Genomic DNA, 18677 nt, shown 5'->3' with positions numbered 1-18677 from the left:
TCTATATGATAGCTGGCTGAAAAAAAAAGGATTCTGGTACCTTTAAAATAATTTTATCTTATCTATTCTCCAGTACACTTCAACCCATCATGTTTCGAGGTGACGTCAAAATTTATACATATATACATCTATATCAATTCTTGTTTATACTTTTTTATGTGTGCCAATAACGAGTAATATAATTAGTCAATGTCACGAAAAAAATTTCGATATGTTATTTACAACCTCCCATAATAGCATCGTTATGGAATGGATATCGCTAGCATGTTTGAGCTCATTTTAGATCATGCCAGTGCCAAATAATGGAAACACGTTGGAATTCCAACAATGATAGCGAAAAATTCACATTGATATGGCTCATTGAAAACAATCGAATTAATAATACACGTGTAATATCTGCATTATATAAAATTATGTGTATTAAATATATCGATTATATGGATATTTGTATTTTAATATATAGGAGGGCTGACAAATGTGGTCACCAACCCCAATAGACATTGGTCACCAACTTTACACCAACTTTAGCAACTAAGAACAATAACGTTTTTGTCTTCACACAGAAACACAACACTACTAAGCAGTGCTGTTTAGCGGTATCATAAATTTTAAACGGGTGGCACCTTCCCATACTTGCACAAAACTCTACCAGTAAAAGAAATCTTGTATTAAATACTTAATACAAGAATTATTTTACAATAAATGTTCTAGCCTCGAATATAAATAGATGTAACATGACACACTAGTTGTTTGTTGTCGAGTTGGAATTGGCGTAAAATCGATTCAACCGAATTTCAATAGTGTGTCCGTTACACGAAGCGTACGGAAATCGTGGTCTAGACTATACATTTGAAACAGCACCACCAATGTTAAATAAGTACCAATTATTTAGTTATTTATTTGAAGTACGTAGGCAGATTGGCAAATGAATTAATTGATGGAAAATGGTTACCGCTCATAGGTATTAGAACTGTTATAAAATTATTAATCATCCCTAATATCATTAGCGTAGCCAGGTAGAGAGAGAAATAATGGTTGAGCACAGTTCCTCAAATAAATTTGGTGACAAAGAAATCGATTAATATATCTTAATTTTACGCCCTGATTTGTAGGAGAGGACTCATGTCCACTGACCTCATGGCCCGTTGACCAAAAAACTGCGCCACTAAGCATAGAAACAAAGAGGATATCTGCCTTGTACTTACAGTTATACTGGTTTATTTACCATTCAAACTGGAACACAACAATACTAAGCTGCTTGGCGGTAGAATATGTGATGAAACTCAGACGGGCTTACAGAAAGCCTCATCTAGAGAATATATAACAGATTCATCAACAGTATGCAATTTTATAATCGATTAAATCATCAAAACCTTAATATTTCTTTTTACACCAATGGACATTCAAAATAGCCAATAAGATCAGCGTACGAGCGTCATAATTGGACCCGCATAAATTCGCGAGAGGTCGCTTCTATTAAATTTTACGACAAACATGGACCTTCATATAACTTTGTTATTACGGTTACAATATATTACAAGCAGATGCCAACTTCGAATTTTGGTTAAAGATGATATTATACGAGTAGTTCAGTCTCCATGTCTAACTCTCGTCAATTTATTGTTGTTTATGTAATATACGAATAGTTCTGTTCTTTATGGTGATTAGAATACGTTAATATTGAGGAATACCAGTTCAAATACAAACCTTATTGAATTTTCATGTTATTTTTGTTTAACATTCATCTCATGCTTGACAAGGAAGGAAAACGTCGTGAGCCTTGTCAAATACGAGGCGGCCTTAGCCCAACATTGGGTCATATACAGGCTGTTGTTTTACTTTACTTCTTCATACATAATATACGAATATATCTGATACTACAGAAAAAACATTTAATTTCCATTTGCCTAATTAAATAATGTAATGATAAGTTTGAATATGAAAACGTTAATATTCCGTTTCTAGTAACATGTATTCTTACCAAACCTAATTAATTTTACCTTAACTAACACATTTGAGCTTCATTTTGTAAAATGCAAAATAAAACTCCCAAATTTCCCTTCTTTTAAAGAGGTGGTTCTCCTGATTATTTTAAATTTGACAACTGTACTAACCAATGCATATATACCAGAAGATGCGTTTCTGGGTAGATTTCAGTATATAATGTTATTTTGTAAGTAGCGTCTAAAGATGCACCAGCTTTAATTTGGACTACTGACCTGACAAGCGTTCTTAGCCTGCCCTCTGAAGATTGAAAAATATCCACTAGGGGCCACGGTAGGAGTAGGGAAACATAATAATATTTTAAATTTCCTGACTTGACAGCTTGATTATATTTTGACCGTAATGATTATTGATTCGATTTTGGCGCCGAAGTAAGTAACTTTTGTAAAGATTCAACAGCAGGGGGCCAAAAAATTCCTATAAAGAGCATTTTAGGTATATATTTGAGTTGTTTGATGTTTGTGCGACATGAATCGATGTTAAAAGCCTTCAAAATTCTTATTTACAGCCCTAATATTTTTTACCTTTGATCTCTTGTAACCTCTTCGGTCTGACTTTTAGAACCACAGACATTTACTATTATTACATCTGAATCTACGTCAGATACTGTTTGAACTTACTCGCATAGTTTAACGATGGACTCCTCACTATTGGTATTTTTTATTGTAACCATTATTGTTGCATTCGGAAGTTTAAAATTATTTTTAATTAATTTATAAGGTGAACTATTAAGGTTTATATATCTCAGGCTTCGGAGTTGAAATTCTTATCAGTATCTTCGCTTTCTTTGAGGATCTTTTAAATCAAAATAAGAAAAAATAAGCCATGACAATGTTGTTCTTTATACCAAATAAAATAAACGTAACTAGTACAACTAGTACTAGTAAATATTTTTTTTAATCTTAAAAGGAAACAGGCTAATTTCGTTGAACATAAATTAAATATTTAAATTATTTATTTCGAAAGCCTTTGTAACTATATATTATCACTTATTTAAATTTAAGGAAACGATGTTGGCTATTTAAGATTCAAATCTGAAGGCCTGAAGATAAGTATTTGAATTACCCTCGTAATCCCTTTTGCTAACTTACCAATTATGTAAGAGGTAAATTAAATTAAATATTTTTTTCATTCATTCATTTCAAATCTATTCATTTTAATTCTTAGTCAATAAAAAATATGGTTCTCTTAAGATAATAAATATGCACTTAATAGCTAGTTCGATTGCCAAAAGTCATAACACCATTAGGAACAGATAAATAATAAACATACTTATGTATAACTAGCTAATGCCCAGAATTCTTTACAATGCATCTTTGAATTTATTCTTATACGATTTGCGTAACACTTATTGTATGTTTATGTTACTACTCAGTTTAAGGCGAATGTCAATATCGACTGGACGAAAACTCATTCGTAAGAATAGTTTATGCATACGTCATAAACAAGAGAAAAATGGAAAATTATGTACAGATAATTCCTCAAGTTAGTGATGTATTTATGGTGTGAACTGTGAATATGTATGAAACGTTCATCGGTTCATATGTTTTAAGGGACAATGTCTATCTGTAGCCACTTATCATTGTGGTGGCACCTTTCTTAGTCCACTTATTTTATATACCTATGTACAAATTAAATATGTATATTTTAACATGTTGTATATATAAATTAAACATAGTCTTGTTAATGACTCAAAAGTGTTGCAAAATTCAGTGTTCAGTTTCATTTTAATTTGTTCAGCTTTAAACAGTAAAAATACTTGAGTCTATTGGATATTATTGATCGTATTAAACATGATTTACTATTCATCTTAATATATTTGCAATAATCCAAACCGGAACAGTAATATAAGACTGGAATAAGACGTGATGTATTGGATGTCTTGGTATCGACATTTCTCGGTAATATACCCCCTGCACATGCCAATCTCGTATCCTGCCGAGTCCCTCTTGACAAGTGACATCTCCGTCTTACCAAAGGGAAATCCTATCGATTCGATACCACCAGCTCACGTCGACCGGTAATTGGATATGATTCTATATTTTCTATACGAATTCACAAAGAGTAAATAGTATAAATACTGGAGACTGTGCTCTCAGTAGTTTGTACAATTGTAATAAGATCGCATATTAGTATGGTTAATAATTTATTTGGAAAAGTATAATGGAAAGGGAAACAAAATACTTTTAAATTTGGAATACAAATAAATAAAACATCGACGCGATGTTATATAATGTTTAACAACACAACAACTCATTTATACTTTTTGTACACTCCATAATCTTCTTTAATTTCAATTGGTGAAATAACATTATACTTATTAAAAATAAATTGTAAAAACAAAAGTATTTATTAGTAGATATGTATTTATATTTGATTATAGGCGTATCATAATTTGCTCACCATTTAGATCATTGTCTGATTTCATAATTGTCATTTATCTTATCAGTGAGTTTGATCTTAGGGGACGTAATAAGGGTCGATCAATTAATTTGAGCAATTTTCGAATGACAATGGTTTATTTGCGATGATGTCTGTAATTTCAAGTAATATATAAAATTTGATATTTGACTTTGTTAGCTTCCTCGTCAGTCTAGTGATGGCTTCATAAGGCTGCAGTCTAGGGTTCAAATTCGAGTCGGGTTAAAAACATCCCTAAAATGTATCTGTAACATTCTATAGTTTAGCAAATTTCGCTCTTCGGTTTATCAATCAATTTATTACATAAAACCACTTTCAACGCTGATAAGAATTTATAAAAATCGAATTTCAGAAACATTATTAATATAAAATATTGTAATCTCATCTCTATTTAAGCACAATGTAGCTTACTACTAAATTTGTACTGAAGTTGTAAGTTTAAAATAACTCCATAAAATATTCAAAAACCAAAACCAAATTATTCTACTTTTATTGCTTAAAATAGAAAAGAAACTTAAACTAACTGCTTCCGCCGTGAATCTTTGCGAATTAAATAAAGACAAACTATACGAAACAAAATGTTGGCACGTCTAAATTAAAAGGTGTTCGGCTACTCTGTTTACAAAATAAATAAGTTTATTTCAACTAATATATTTTACTAAATCCTTCCACTTAATAAAGCTTAAGAGAAATAAATAGGCAATTAACCAATATACACAAAACGTATTGCATCAGTATACACACACATATAAAACAAAGTCGCTTACCGCTGCTGTCCCTGCATGCCTCCTGCGTTCCCGCATGTATGCTTAAATCTTTAAAATTACGCAACGGATTTTGATGTGGTTTTTTCAATAGATAGAGTTATTCGAAAGGAAGGTTTTTGTATATAATACATGGACAATATAGTAAAGAAATGTTGATAATTTTAGAAGTTTCTTATGTAATGTCGTACATAAACAAATTATGTGGTATATTTAGTATACATATATCAGATTTGCACCAGTGCGGAACCGGGGTGGGCCGCTGTATTCTATAGTCCAATAATAGAAATATGTATTTAGAAGATAATTATTATTAGTTCGCTGTGTATTTTTACCACCCACTCACCTGATATTCTACCGCCAAACAGCAGTACTCAGTATCGTTGTATTCTGGATTGAAGAGTGAGTGAGCCAGTGTAACTACAAGCTCAAGAGACATAACAATTTAATTCCCAAGATCGGTGGCGCATTGGCGATGTTAGCCCATTGTCTATGGGCGATGGTGACCACTTACCATCAGGTGGCTTATTTGCTCGTCCGCTTACCTACTCGTATGTCCTATAAAAATATTTATTAGGAATTTAAACGCTTACATGTGATCCAGTCTGTGTTTCAACAGATAATTTAAAAAAAAATAAACTATAAACCATAGTTCGATAGAATTTATGTGACCTATGTGATAGAATTAACAACATTAAATGCTTAAATATATATATACAAATATGAACTAAAACTAGTTACTGTATAAATCTTGACCGCGTGGAATGGTGGCAAGAATGCTAGCAGCATTTCCCCGTTGAATCGCAATTCCGATCCTCTGGGCAAAAAACGAACCAGCCCTCCTGTAATGTGATAGATGATTATAAATAGAACATTTAATCAAATGATATGAAACATATTCAAATGGATGACCGCACTATCTGAGGACAAGAGGAAAATGTTCAACATTAATTACAAAGCAGACTCACCGGCCAACACCGTCAATTCCCTCTGTCGGTTTATTCAGCTTAATTGAATGACACTAAGTAAATAGCGGTGGATTCGGGCCACTATTGTTCTGCGAGTACTTTCTAAGTTTCAGTATAAGTCAAGTGCGATATTACTTCATTTACAACTTTATAGCGGTACATTTACCCCGAGCGCTCTGCTCTGTGGCTTTTTATAAAAACTGTTAAAGTTGGTTTACGTTAGATCGTATCGATATATCGCTCTCATTTTATTTTGACGTTTAATTAAAATAAAACGTTCAAGTCTTTTTGTTTTGATAAGACATATGTCGTATTTGTAGAAAGATCAGCAACCTTAGACAGATGCATTCGACTGGATTCGCAGAGATATTTAATGCCCTATTCTCGTAACTCTTTGTTCGCGTAACACATCAAATAGTCTTTTAAATATTGGTGTTTTCTATCCAAAAAATACAGTTCTAAGGCCCATTCAAGAGTAATATCGAAGAATACTAGCAGCCAGTGCGATAAATCGTATCAAACAAACGCTAACGATAAATCGGTCGTGTCGGTCCGACCACATGAGAACCATCCCTAAGAGAATACGTTTCTGCTGATGCGGGATCGTGATTTTCTATTATTCCTCGTAACTAGCGTAACTTTCTTATTTCTATGCTAACTGTTTCCGCAACTTCATTTGCGTAAAATGGTTGGAGGGTTCATTTTTAAATATCTGTAGAAAATGTATGCATGAGTACTCTTTTATTTTCCAGCATAATAAGCCACGTAAACTTCCTATACAATATTTACAAAAATATTGCTTGCTCTATACTTTTTATTGTATGTGTGTTCATATAAAAATAATATAAAATAAAATTTATAATGATTACTGACAAAATTATCAATAGTTATCGATGAAAATAGAATAATTTTATCATTATCTTAAGTAAATTTCATTACAATATATACACCTAAATCTTGATGAAAAAATTAGAAAAAAAAAATAAACATTACCATTAAAAATCATCTGACACTGAAAAACATATTTATCATTAACGTATCTAACATATTTTTTATTCTTATTATATCGATCTGTTAATGAAAAGCTTAGGTTGAAAAATGTTCTTAACGTGTTAGTAAAGCTTATTTTCAAATTAAAAAAAAACTTTGTGTTCTTTGATAAAAAATGAAATATGACTTTAAAAATTAAATATTATTCATAAGCAAAAGCGCTTTCAATAGTCCTTTTATGGGAGCGGAAAGACATCGTTAATTAATAGCGAGTGAGGATAAGAAAAAGAAAAAGGACAGACTTGGCATTCAGAGAGTGTTGCCCTTAAAAGACAGTCTTCTATAAAAATATAAACTCAAACAAGTGGTCGTGCTTTCTTTTGAGAATTTATAAATATAAATACTAGGTTATTAAGTGTGATAACGAAATATAATCATTCATAATATCATTGCTTTTAGATATGGCAACACAAATAAATGAAATACTTGTCTAGGTAATAAAGAGATTTAATATTTTGGCAAGATAAAGGTCTGGTCAAGAAATCTAATAGAATTTATAATCTCTATTGACTGACATAGTTACTGTAAAAAAATGTAGATATATAAATATAGTATCTATAAGATATCCATAACATTTACAAAGCAAATGATCGTTCCGTAAAACCGTCAGTGTTTTTATACAAGCGTCTCTAAAGAACGGACTGACAAGGTACCTCGAGCCCTACATAATTATGGAATGGCCTCTGGCAGGGTAAGAAAATTGTTCAAATGCTATAAATAATTTATGGGAATTTCGAACAAGTTCTAAAAGGCTTTGGTATGTCTGTGAGAATTCGTTCAGTCTTTTATAACATTTGAATAATTTTTCAAATCTAAAATAGCTTGGGGTATAAACGCATTTTCAAATAAACAGTTTTTGGCAACGAACCATTTGGCGGCTCTATCCAAGTTTATCGTATTAAGGATTTGATTTTGTTCTCATCGATTCAGAATTGCAAATCTTGAGTTCTTTAAAGAAAATTCGTATTTAATTTTCGTCAATATTTGTTAATATAAATAAGTACCTATAAGTTTTAATAAAGCCTGCAGTATTATACCTATAAGTATTTATCAAATTAATATATAAAAATATTTAAGTTGGTGAAATAATTAATTGAACAACGAAATCGCAGGTGTATTTTCTGTTAATCAATCTAATAAATAATCCGACGAGATGGCAATTCGACGCGTTCTGAAAGATTTGTGCCTTTCGGAACACAAGATTATACATCCAACTTCAACGCTGTTACTCCAAATTTCTTGTAGAAAATCCTTGTTATATACAATAAACCAGACCAGACCTCATATTATGCATATAAACTAACTATTAGACCTACGATATATTTGCCACAATGCATACTGTGTTTTTTAATACGTTTTAAGATATATTTGTTTACGTTATAGAAAACCGGTAATAATGCTCAATTTTACGTTACTATTACGTGTTTAAAAGACTACTGCTTATTATAATTATAAGTAAGAAAGAAAATAGCACATCTTTGCACGGTAATCAGCCGCTAAGTAACATGGTTTCCTGCAAGTAGAAAGCCACGGAAATACGATGAAATCTCTCATTTTTCCGACCTCATTAAAATGCGATGTATTACGAAGCAAAGTATTCCCCGAGTGATAATTTTCCGCGCTAATGCTAATTTTCGTGTAGACGGCGAACAAGACTAATTTTAAATTTTTTCCTAACTTCGAAACGCCAAATGACTCTAAGTATTATTTTTCATTAATACTACAAAGTATAGAATATACTTTAAAAAGTATAAGTTTTTATAGTATTAATATTAATCTCTTAATACTAAATAATCTGATAGCATAATACTAAAATAGGTACTTTATTTTTATTGTACAACAAATAATGAAAATTGGGTAGTGAATTTGAAATCGCAGTGCAAAATTTATAGGGATCTTTGAATTTTGTATTCATACTAGAATACAAAAAGGGTATTATGCAAGTCACTCCTGTTTTTCGGTTTCAAGGATAAGTGAAGTACGTATTTAGAAGCACCAAATAGCACCTAAGATCCTATTTCTGAGGGCGCATAAAGGTTGAAGGACTTGGTAATACTTCTGAATTTGCTAATGGCAAAGGCGTAAAAATATTCACTTACTTTTTGCAATATATTCACATCTTACATCACAATATTATGAATAATGTGTTCTTATTTTAAATGTAGGATGAATCTTATAAATAAAAACAACTTAATACTTTCTTACTGGAATATAAAATCGCTTCTCAATAGGTCAACTCTTCTCATTAGCTGTGTCATAGAGATTCGGGATTGAAAACTGCTACGTTCGACGTTCCCTCCGATACAGCCACTCCCTTTTTCAGACGGTGAGCATGACGGGCTGACAGCCTTGCTGGGGGCGCCGTCTCCTGATTTGGCACTCGCTTCTGACGCGTCAGACAGCCTGCCAATGCCTGATCATGACAATGGTACGTCTTGAATTACGTGTATTCAATACAACTAATCCAAGCAATGCAATTATACTAACAAAACCCTTGACTAAAACTATTTGTAATAGTAAGGCAGGGCAGGCTTGTCTGGGTATCATACTCGAAATTCTACATACGTTTATTAAAGTTTGTATTTAACCAGTGTAAGTATTAATCATTTTCAGATCTTATCATTATCAGGTTTGTAAATTATTATTGGATAAAATGCATTTTTCAATTCCAGTATAAAAAAAGCGTTCAGCATCGATACTCATTAGTTCGCTCGCTCTACTGGTGATGAAAATAAAAACTTAAAGGGAACAGGTGAATTACTTCGTATCATACAAAAGATCTAAATAAAAATGATTGCAAATGAAAATTTGAAATTAGAATCTCAAACGTAAATAATGAAAAATAAAATAGTACAAATATAAAAGTAACTCTGTCTGACTGTCGCTTTTTCAAGACCAAACCGCTTAACCGAATTCCATGAAATTTTGTATGAAGCAAGCATGAAAACCAAGAAAGAACATAGGCTACTTTTTTGCCTAACATATATAACACGCGAGCGAGGCGGCGGGCGATTACTAGTATAGATATATATAAGCACGTAAAAGCTTCTAATAAATAGTAAGTAATTGAATTACCTATTAACTAACAACGTCTTTGGAATACAAAGCCTCAGGAAAATACGAATAGGCTATGTGCCTGTTCGTATTCGCCATTTAGTAATTAAATACTCCCGAATGCTAACAAACACGAGTACTCCTCGCCCCTCTCGAAAACGTTTGTAACTGTATGCAAGTGACAAATGTGAGGATGGGGGCGCCACTTGTACTATTGTGCCGGAGGAGGCTCACATGTCAGGAGGTAATGAACGATTTAACTTTGCTATGAGCGTAATGGGCTTATCAAGATTAAAATGTAATATTTAAAAAAATATCGTCGTTTATCACTGGCCAGCTTCAATAATTTAAATATTTATTTTAAAAACGTCGCTATAAATATCCTCGAAAAAAAAATCTAGAAAAAACAGGACATTTTATTATGTTTTAAACATACTCCACAATTTAAAATAATCCCTTTAAAGGCAAAATACTAAAAAAAATAATTGAACTAATGTCAGAGATAATAAATTTACATTTTAATACTGCGTATTATCTACATCCGTAATTATTGAAATATTTAATTTTCGTTGTAGTTATTGTCTGTGGTTTGGTCAGCAGCAGCGGTTTAAAAATAAAAATATGCATTTGAATTAGGAATACATTCCTAATTTGCAGTACATTCGTTTGATCAAAATAATAGAAATTTTAATACGTTTTATATCACACACACACACACACACACACACACACACACACACACACACACAAACACACACATACATACATGAATAATAGACATTAAATACTATTCCATAAATGTGTCCTTCGTAACTTCAGTCATAAACTTGAAACTATCTCCTGTGTCTCCGTCAGCGACAAATTGGCGTCATTGCGCGAAACTCATCAATCTAAAACTTGTAAAGGGCTTACAGAGGGCGGAACGTAACCAACAAGGAAGAGCCGACACATCGTTCCATTTGTCAAAATAACTAACCAAGAACATTATACTACGAGTTTTGTATTCGAACTCACATTCAACACGCTTTTGTTTTATTATATATTAATAGCGTAAGCTAATTTTTGTCAGTGATTATGAGACGATAGCAGCATACAAAATATCGGTTAGATCTATTGATAGATGTGCAAAAAATAAAGAGGTTCCTTAATTGCAATTTAATAAATTATTACGATGTAAGAAATAATTAATTTTAGAGACTGAAAAAAGTTACTGGCTGGTTAGACCGGCTAAGCCCATCTAATTCGTCAGGTATTTTGCCGCAAAACAGTAATACTTAGTATTGCTATGTTCCGGTTTGAAGGGCGAGAAAGACAGTTCAGACACAAGGGTCATAACATCTTAATTAGAACTATCGCAATGGTGTTATAAAGAATTGTTAATATTTATTACAGCCCAATGTCTATGGGCGGTGGCGACCACTTAACATTGGGTGGCAAATTTGGCCGTCCACCTACCTATTCCAAAAAAAAACTAACCTAACATACCCAAACTATATGAAAATAAATTAGTTACGATGTGCGTACTTGATGCATTAACCTAATTTTACTATTGGAAATAATAATATTTGTGGAAACATAAAATCATGTAAGGAAAAATAACTTAGTTAAAGTTCAAAGGGAAATTTTAAATAAAGATAAAATTCGAAATCAAAGGAACAAGTCACCCTGGGTTTCACTACAGAATTATGATTCGACGTCCAAGAATAATAATTTAATTTCAAATGTAACATGTTTTTTCAAACAAAGCGATGCAGACGTTCTTGTGTACAAAATGCTTTGCAAGAATTCCTTTGCGATATTAATAACCTAAGCAAATAAAGCGGAGAGCACACTCGCCTAAGTAAGCTTCATAGAATTGGTCTCTTTTACAAGCGTACGTCGTTCTAGCGTACTTAATAATGTTTCCTATTCGTACATCTCCCATGCCTTTGACGTAATTTGCATTTACTGATGTGTTTCGACGCTGTAATAGCATAACTACGAAGAGAGATGCTTATTTTAGCGTTTCAAATAGAGATTTATGTTTAAATGATTCAAATTATATAAGCGCAAATCGCATAAGCGATTTTAACGTTTAAATTGAAGAGGACGTTGAAACAGATTGAAAAAGTCCAATTACTGCGTGATTATTAATGTGTGCATACAAATATTATGTAATTAGTTAAACTCGCCCAATGTTTAATTATATTAAAGATAAATCGTATCGCAAGTGAATAACTATGTGAAAAGCATTTTTTTATCACTGTATACTTAGTTCTACCCTCAAATTGGGTGGAATATCGTAGGATTTATCCCCTTCAGTACGAGGATATATCGAAGTGAGGCATTAAATAGCCTGTCAAGAGAGACACCCTGGCTAACCGCATAGCAGCAATGTACGATGTCGTCACGCGTCCTTTATTTCAACCCGCGGGGACGTTTTGAGAAATGACGATTTGACAACGCTAACGCAAAAACATCACTACTCTTAACGCTCCGTAGCGCTTCTTTTATTTTCAGCTCTAAACGAAATTTTCTTTTACATTTCTAATTGTTGAACCAGCAAAATTATGTGATACGAAGTAATTTACATAACGAAATATTTACAAACAACGGCAACTGCAGCGTGCATTATTCATGTTTAAATATATGCATGTACGTTTCCTTTTGAAACGGCGTAGTTTTTTTTACCACAGATAAAATATACAAATCAGTTTAAGTCTTACGATTTAAAATATACGTCACATTATCGTGGTAGATATAAAACCAAAAAAAAAAAACTAAAAATAGGAACAGTATATATACAAAACTGGAAAAATAAAAAAGTGACTAAAATAGGTTCGTATTGTCTATGTTCAAACAACAAACTGACAACGCTATTATGTTGTCTATTGCATAAGGTTTACGCTTGCAAAGCTGAAGCCAGCGCAATAAACTTGCCAAAAATGAAACGTTGCCATTAAAAATGTAGGCCCTTTTCCCTCAAGTGTACGCACGCTTTGTGCATTTCTGTTCGTTTAACGGTTGAAGTTATTTTATTCTTTAACAGCTACACTTTGCCCGAAACAGCGAAGTTTTTAAAATAAATAGGCTTATAATATTTTAAATCATTCTTAACTTATCTTGAACTCCTTTCTAACTTGTCTAAAGCAAGACTAACTTTTGGGGGGTTTTAAAAAGATAACCCTGAAATCAACAATTAACGATATATTTTTAATAAAACAAAATGATGAAAAATATGTTTCCGTGTCCTACGTACGACTGTCGAAAACTTTTTAAGTCATTACATTTTCTGTATACGAATAAATGTATACGTAAATAGACCACGGCCTACAAATATGGCGTTTGTCGTTCATATCTCACACGTCCCGCACACAAAATTTATAACCCAGAAATGAAACATGCATGAATCCGACGCGGGGTAAGAATCGAAACAACTTTGGAACGCTCACAAACTGCTCTATGTATAAATGTTGTAAAATTGAATTTGAATCGTTTGTACTTTTCACATGTAATTGAGTTTTATGCTAAACAAATTCAACTTAGACTTGCTTTTATATTCCGCCAGCAATCTCTCGACATTGTTTCAAACTGACATTTGTACTTTTCACAAACTCAAAAGGACATTTTGCATTCAGACAGTGAGCTATTCATTTTAATCATATAATTGTTGAAATAATGCTCAAAACTAACTTAACGTCTATTGTTCTTAAATGCTAAATAAGAAATATGAGAATATATAATATGTATATAATTATATATGTATAAGTGAGGTCTTGACCGACGAATACGGGTTCGTGGAACCGCACATTTTAGTCAGGTACTTAATTTGTGTGTTATTATTTATCTCGTTTTACTTTGCCGTCTATTTAACATACGTAACATCTATTATTATTATGGATTAAACTTCAAACCATCTCTTATTAGACGAGGCGTCCTTGCCCAGCCGTGGGATAATTACAGGCAGTTACGGCATTTAATTCAAAGGTAACAATTGGTTTAATCCATAAAAAATAGACAGAAGTTTATATTATTGTTTAACAATAGTAACAAATAATAATAAAAGCAACCTAGATAAATATATATTATCTGTGTATTTTACATGGGAATATTTATGATTAATATTTGTCAAAGACGTGTACGAGCGGCAGTGATTAACTGTGCAACAAAAGACGACTTGACAATCCATTAGCCTGATGGGTCTTTTTAATTTAATGTTACAATATGCCTTTCAAGTACGAGGCTTAGAGCTTAGCTCCCAAGCTCCTTCTTTGTATATGTTTCCATAGGAAAGAACGTATTTTCAAATATCACGCGTTATTTTCGTGTGCCCGTGATATCGAAATAGGAAAAAAAGTCAGACTTTTGTAGAATTAATGCCATTTTCGGTAGTATTTAGATTCGACAGCTAAAACAGAGACTTCGTGAAATCTGTGTAAATAATATTTTCTATTAATTCTATAGAAATCAAATCAAAATAATTTCATTTAAATTTACTTAAAGGGTACGATTCGAAATATATTCTGCCATGTAAAACTGGCGGGAAATTCTTTTAAAAGCAAAAAGTCAAAATTAAATACAACAAGCCCACTATAGGGCGGGTTTTAAAGCCTTTTTGCTTTGCATAACTAACTCTATTTAATCAGATTTTGGCAGTTTCTCGGAACTGATACGACTTTGTTACCGGAAGTAAAGAGTACTCGTTTCTTAAAGGCCGGTAACGCACCTATTGTTGTAATCACTTTCCAACATATGAGACTTTTGCTAGTATGCATATGTCATAAAAAATAAATACACATCTCTAGGAGTGTTCTATGAGAACATATAATATATTAAAGACCGAAAATAATAGTCTTATCTATTTATATACGTCACCTACTATATTCAAACTTTTTTTGTACTAAACATTAAAGTGATTACATTAAATATTGTACATAACAAAATTACAAATTCTCTAAAAGCGACGGCTAGCACTCTTTAAAAATAGAATATTACAGTAATCGGATTAATATCTCCATTACGTCAAAACCATTAGCGTTGTTCATTAAATGAATTCGTTATTGTTTTGTATTCGTATTTATTAATGCATCTGCTTATTCAGAAACATCGATGTGAACAAAATGCATTCTCAAAATTAGATATAATTTGGACAATTTCGCAAACTTTATCAAGGCATATGATAACTTTGACAAAGTCATTGACTAATGTATAGAGTAATTATTATGCCTTTGCCATTAGACTGGTACAAACGCTGAAACGTCAAAGAGAAAATGCGAAACTAATCAATATTAATTACTTCCGATATTCAGGTCTTGGGGAAGCATTTGGAGCAAATATGGCGGACAAAGTTGTAGCTTACAAGAGGATTGCATTAGTAAATGACGATATTTTGTGCTGAAAATGATAATTATCTGACAGGCGTTCGTTAAACAAAATACAGATATGTATTATGAATTAATATCCATTGATATAATATTACCATACTCCGTGATGTACTGTCATTGTATCTTATATATGAATACCGTTAGCCGATTTTTGTCACAGTGATTATTGTATGATAGCTGCAAATAAAAGATCGTTCATGGTCTTATTTTGAAGAAGATTCTTGATTCCAATTTACTAAATCGTTTCGATTTAACAAATAATTAAATTCGAGCGTTAAAAAGTTACTGGCCGCTTAGAAAGCAGCGTTATACATGTTAAATCTGCGAACAGACGTCGTCAGTTTGAATTGAAATTATTAATATGAAACCTGTCATAGGTTTCGTAATTTGTAAAATTAAAAAAAAGCTCGAAGTTTCTCGTGCGGCCAACTAGACTTAATTGATTAATTTATAATACTTAATTGAAACTTATTGTCAAAAAAATACAAAAAGCCATCTTAAAGCGAAATAATACGGTAAGTATAGTATCTACTTGTTGGACTTAGTGCAAAGGTAAGTATATTTTAGTCGCCATGTTTGGTGGTGGCGCATTGGCGATGTAAATAATGTTTCACATTTCTTACAGCGCCAAAGTAGTTATATATATATATATTCTACGCATTGCTTGACAAAATTATCGGGCGGTCATATCGACAATTCTTAGAGCTGATTTAATTTATCCTTTTAAAACTACTAAGCATAATATCGTCGTGCCGTTGGATTGCGAATTAAGAAAATCTATAGGGAAAATTAGTTGTAATACTTTTAAAATTAAAAATGTAATCCCGTGCAATTTAAATTTCCGTAATGCGGACTCACTCTCGGGAATATAAGACGAATTCCCACAAGCGCCACTCAGAAACATAAAGAAGTTTTCTTGGGGGCAATTAAGGGTTTCAATGGTTATTTCGCCAAACATTTCCATTGCATTCAAATGAGAATTTATTCAACTAATCTTACCGTTACTTCAATCGTGTTTTGTGGCCAATTTAACATCTTTAAGGACCATTTAACTTCTATAGTTGTTTATTCCGTAGATTATTCATGGTTAAATTCTATTTTCAACAACTTACAGCGGATAATACTTTCTAAAAATGCAACAACTAGAATCGCATGCCTTTATCAAAGAATAACATTCCTTATGCATTGTCCGTGTGTTTTATTATTCCAACTTTTAAGTTCCGGTTGTTTGTGTTTATCGTTACAAAACGCACAATACTAACTATATGTGTATACTTATGTTATATTTTATGATTTAGGTGTTTTCAAGTATTGTAATTCTTAGTATTTTCTATGTCAATATATTTAAAATGAATGTCAGCGTATTAAAAAAAATACTTTAGTCTATAAAATTTCATATATTATTACGAGTTGTAAATGGTCAAAACTCTCATGATACATCCATGAGGTAATAACTGCAATATATACAAGAGTTTTTGATATTCGACTTTTTTATAATTTTGCCCAACGTTTCGACAAAGTTGCATAGGTCCGCCCTCGTAATCGACTTCAGGAGCTTTCTCATCTACCTTCTTTACGTAGATTTTCACTTCTTTATTTCTGTAATAATATAAACACACTACGTGACCACAATTGGACTGCACGAACTTGGATCGAGGCATTTTAATTTTATGAAATTTATGTACCGGATTCTACAATGTTGACAAATTAAATCAACAGTCGCGATTAAATTATGTATATACTAAACGGCAGTAATATGTTTGGTTCATCGAAAGAAAAGAATATTTTGATCGTTCTGCTCAATTCAGTTGTCTGTCAGTTTGCTATATATATAGGTAAGTAAATGCTATGATGCTCTAGGGTATCCTGTTCCAGACAGTGTTATGTTTGCAGTTTGGCTACTCTGGATCCTTTATTTTTGTGTTTTCAACAGAAACTACCTGATTTTTAACCCGATCATCTACTTTTTAATTTTCATTATTATAGCTATAGTTATAGTTGATAAATTTAACATTATAATCTGTCAAATATCACATGGTTCTGAAGTGTAATAAATATATTGTGTAGGTGTGTATGTTATATTATAGAATTAGTCTAGTGTTAAGTCGCCATCTAATGTGGTTAATTACTGGGTTTTGAAAAGAAACGTCTTTCTTCAAGTCATATTTAATACCAATAGAAGATTTTAACATAACACAAAGAAAGCTTAGGCAAATGGGTGGTCCACAATATTTGGATCGACACACGAGATGTTTGTATAAAGGCGACTTAACACTAGACTAATTCTATAATATAACATACACACTAACACAATATATTTATTACACTTCAGTTCGATACTCCATGCTCCAGAATGAAGCCTTTTTTGTGGAAAAACGCTTATAGCGTTTCCCTTACGTAAAGTGTCCCCACACTTTTATTTAAGTGTTGCCCAAGATACTTAGAGCACCTTAGTACACCGGAATACCCACTAAAAGAACCAGCAATATCCTCCGTCCCTCTCCGTTTCTTCGGTGGGCGCCACGTGATCGCTTTCTCATACTACCCTAACAAAGTGTAGGCCTAAACTAGGTCATACATCTTTGGTGAAAGCTTTCAGGCATTTTATAGACATCGTAAAGTATCGACAACTGACATTGAAAGAGGCTCCGGTGAGTTTTAGTGTAAACAATATTTTTAAAAGGACAGTTTTGATATATTTTGTAATTGTCGTTAAGGATTTACTTTAAATCAATTAGAATCATAACAAATTAAAAATAACTAAAACGATTTTGCAGTAAAAAAAATTAAAACATACTTTATTAACGTAAAGTTACCAATAGTTCGAAAAGGAGATCTAGAAGAACTATCAAGAAGAACTGAAACTCAGTACTTACGCTGTTCCAACATTTTAAAAACAATTAGTCTTATAAATTAGTATGCTACTTGAAAACTATCTGAACGGAAACTATTTGCAGATACCGAATACAAATAAGGGGGTACCTATGGGACGCCCTTGGTCTCACCGGTCTTAATCAATATTTGGCTACAATGTTTAGAACAAAATGCTTTAA

The 18677-nt window shown here is 32.1% G+C and overlaps 1 protein-coding gene across 1 annotated transcript in view; it reads left to right on the top strand.

The window, feature by feature from the left end:
• The window catches only part of LOC124538272 (zinc finger protein 541), a 253550-nt gene that overhangs the window by 173796 nt on the left and 61077 nt on the right, over positions 1-18677 (top strand). Inside the window, exon 4 of the mRNA XM_047115275.1 lies at positions 9531-9635. Coding sequence (XP_046971231.1) covers positions 9531-9635 — 105 coding nt within the window. The remainder of the gene's footprint in view (positions 1-9530; positions 9636-18677) is intronic.

This window comes from Vanessa cardui, chromosome 20 (genome assembly GCF_905220365.1).
Source record: "Vanessa cardui chromosome 20, ilVanCard2.1, whole genome shotgun sequence".
NCBI classification, from domain to species: Eukaryota; Metazoa; Arthropoda; class Insecta; order Lepidoptera; family Nymphalidae; genus Vanessa; species Vanessa cardui.
The sequence above is the reverse complement of the archived record's forward strand: the minus strand, read 5'-3'. Positions and strand labels throughout refer to the sequence as shown.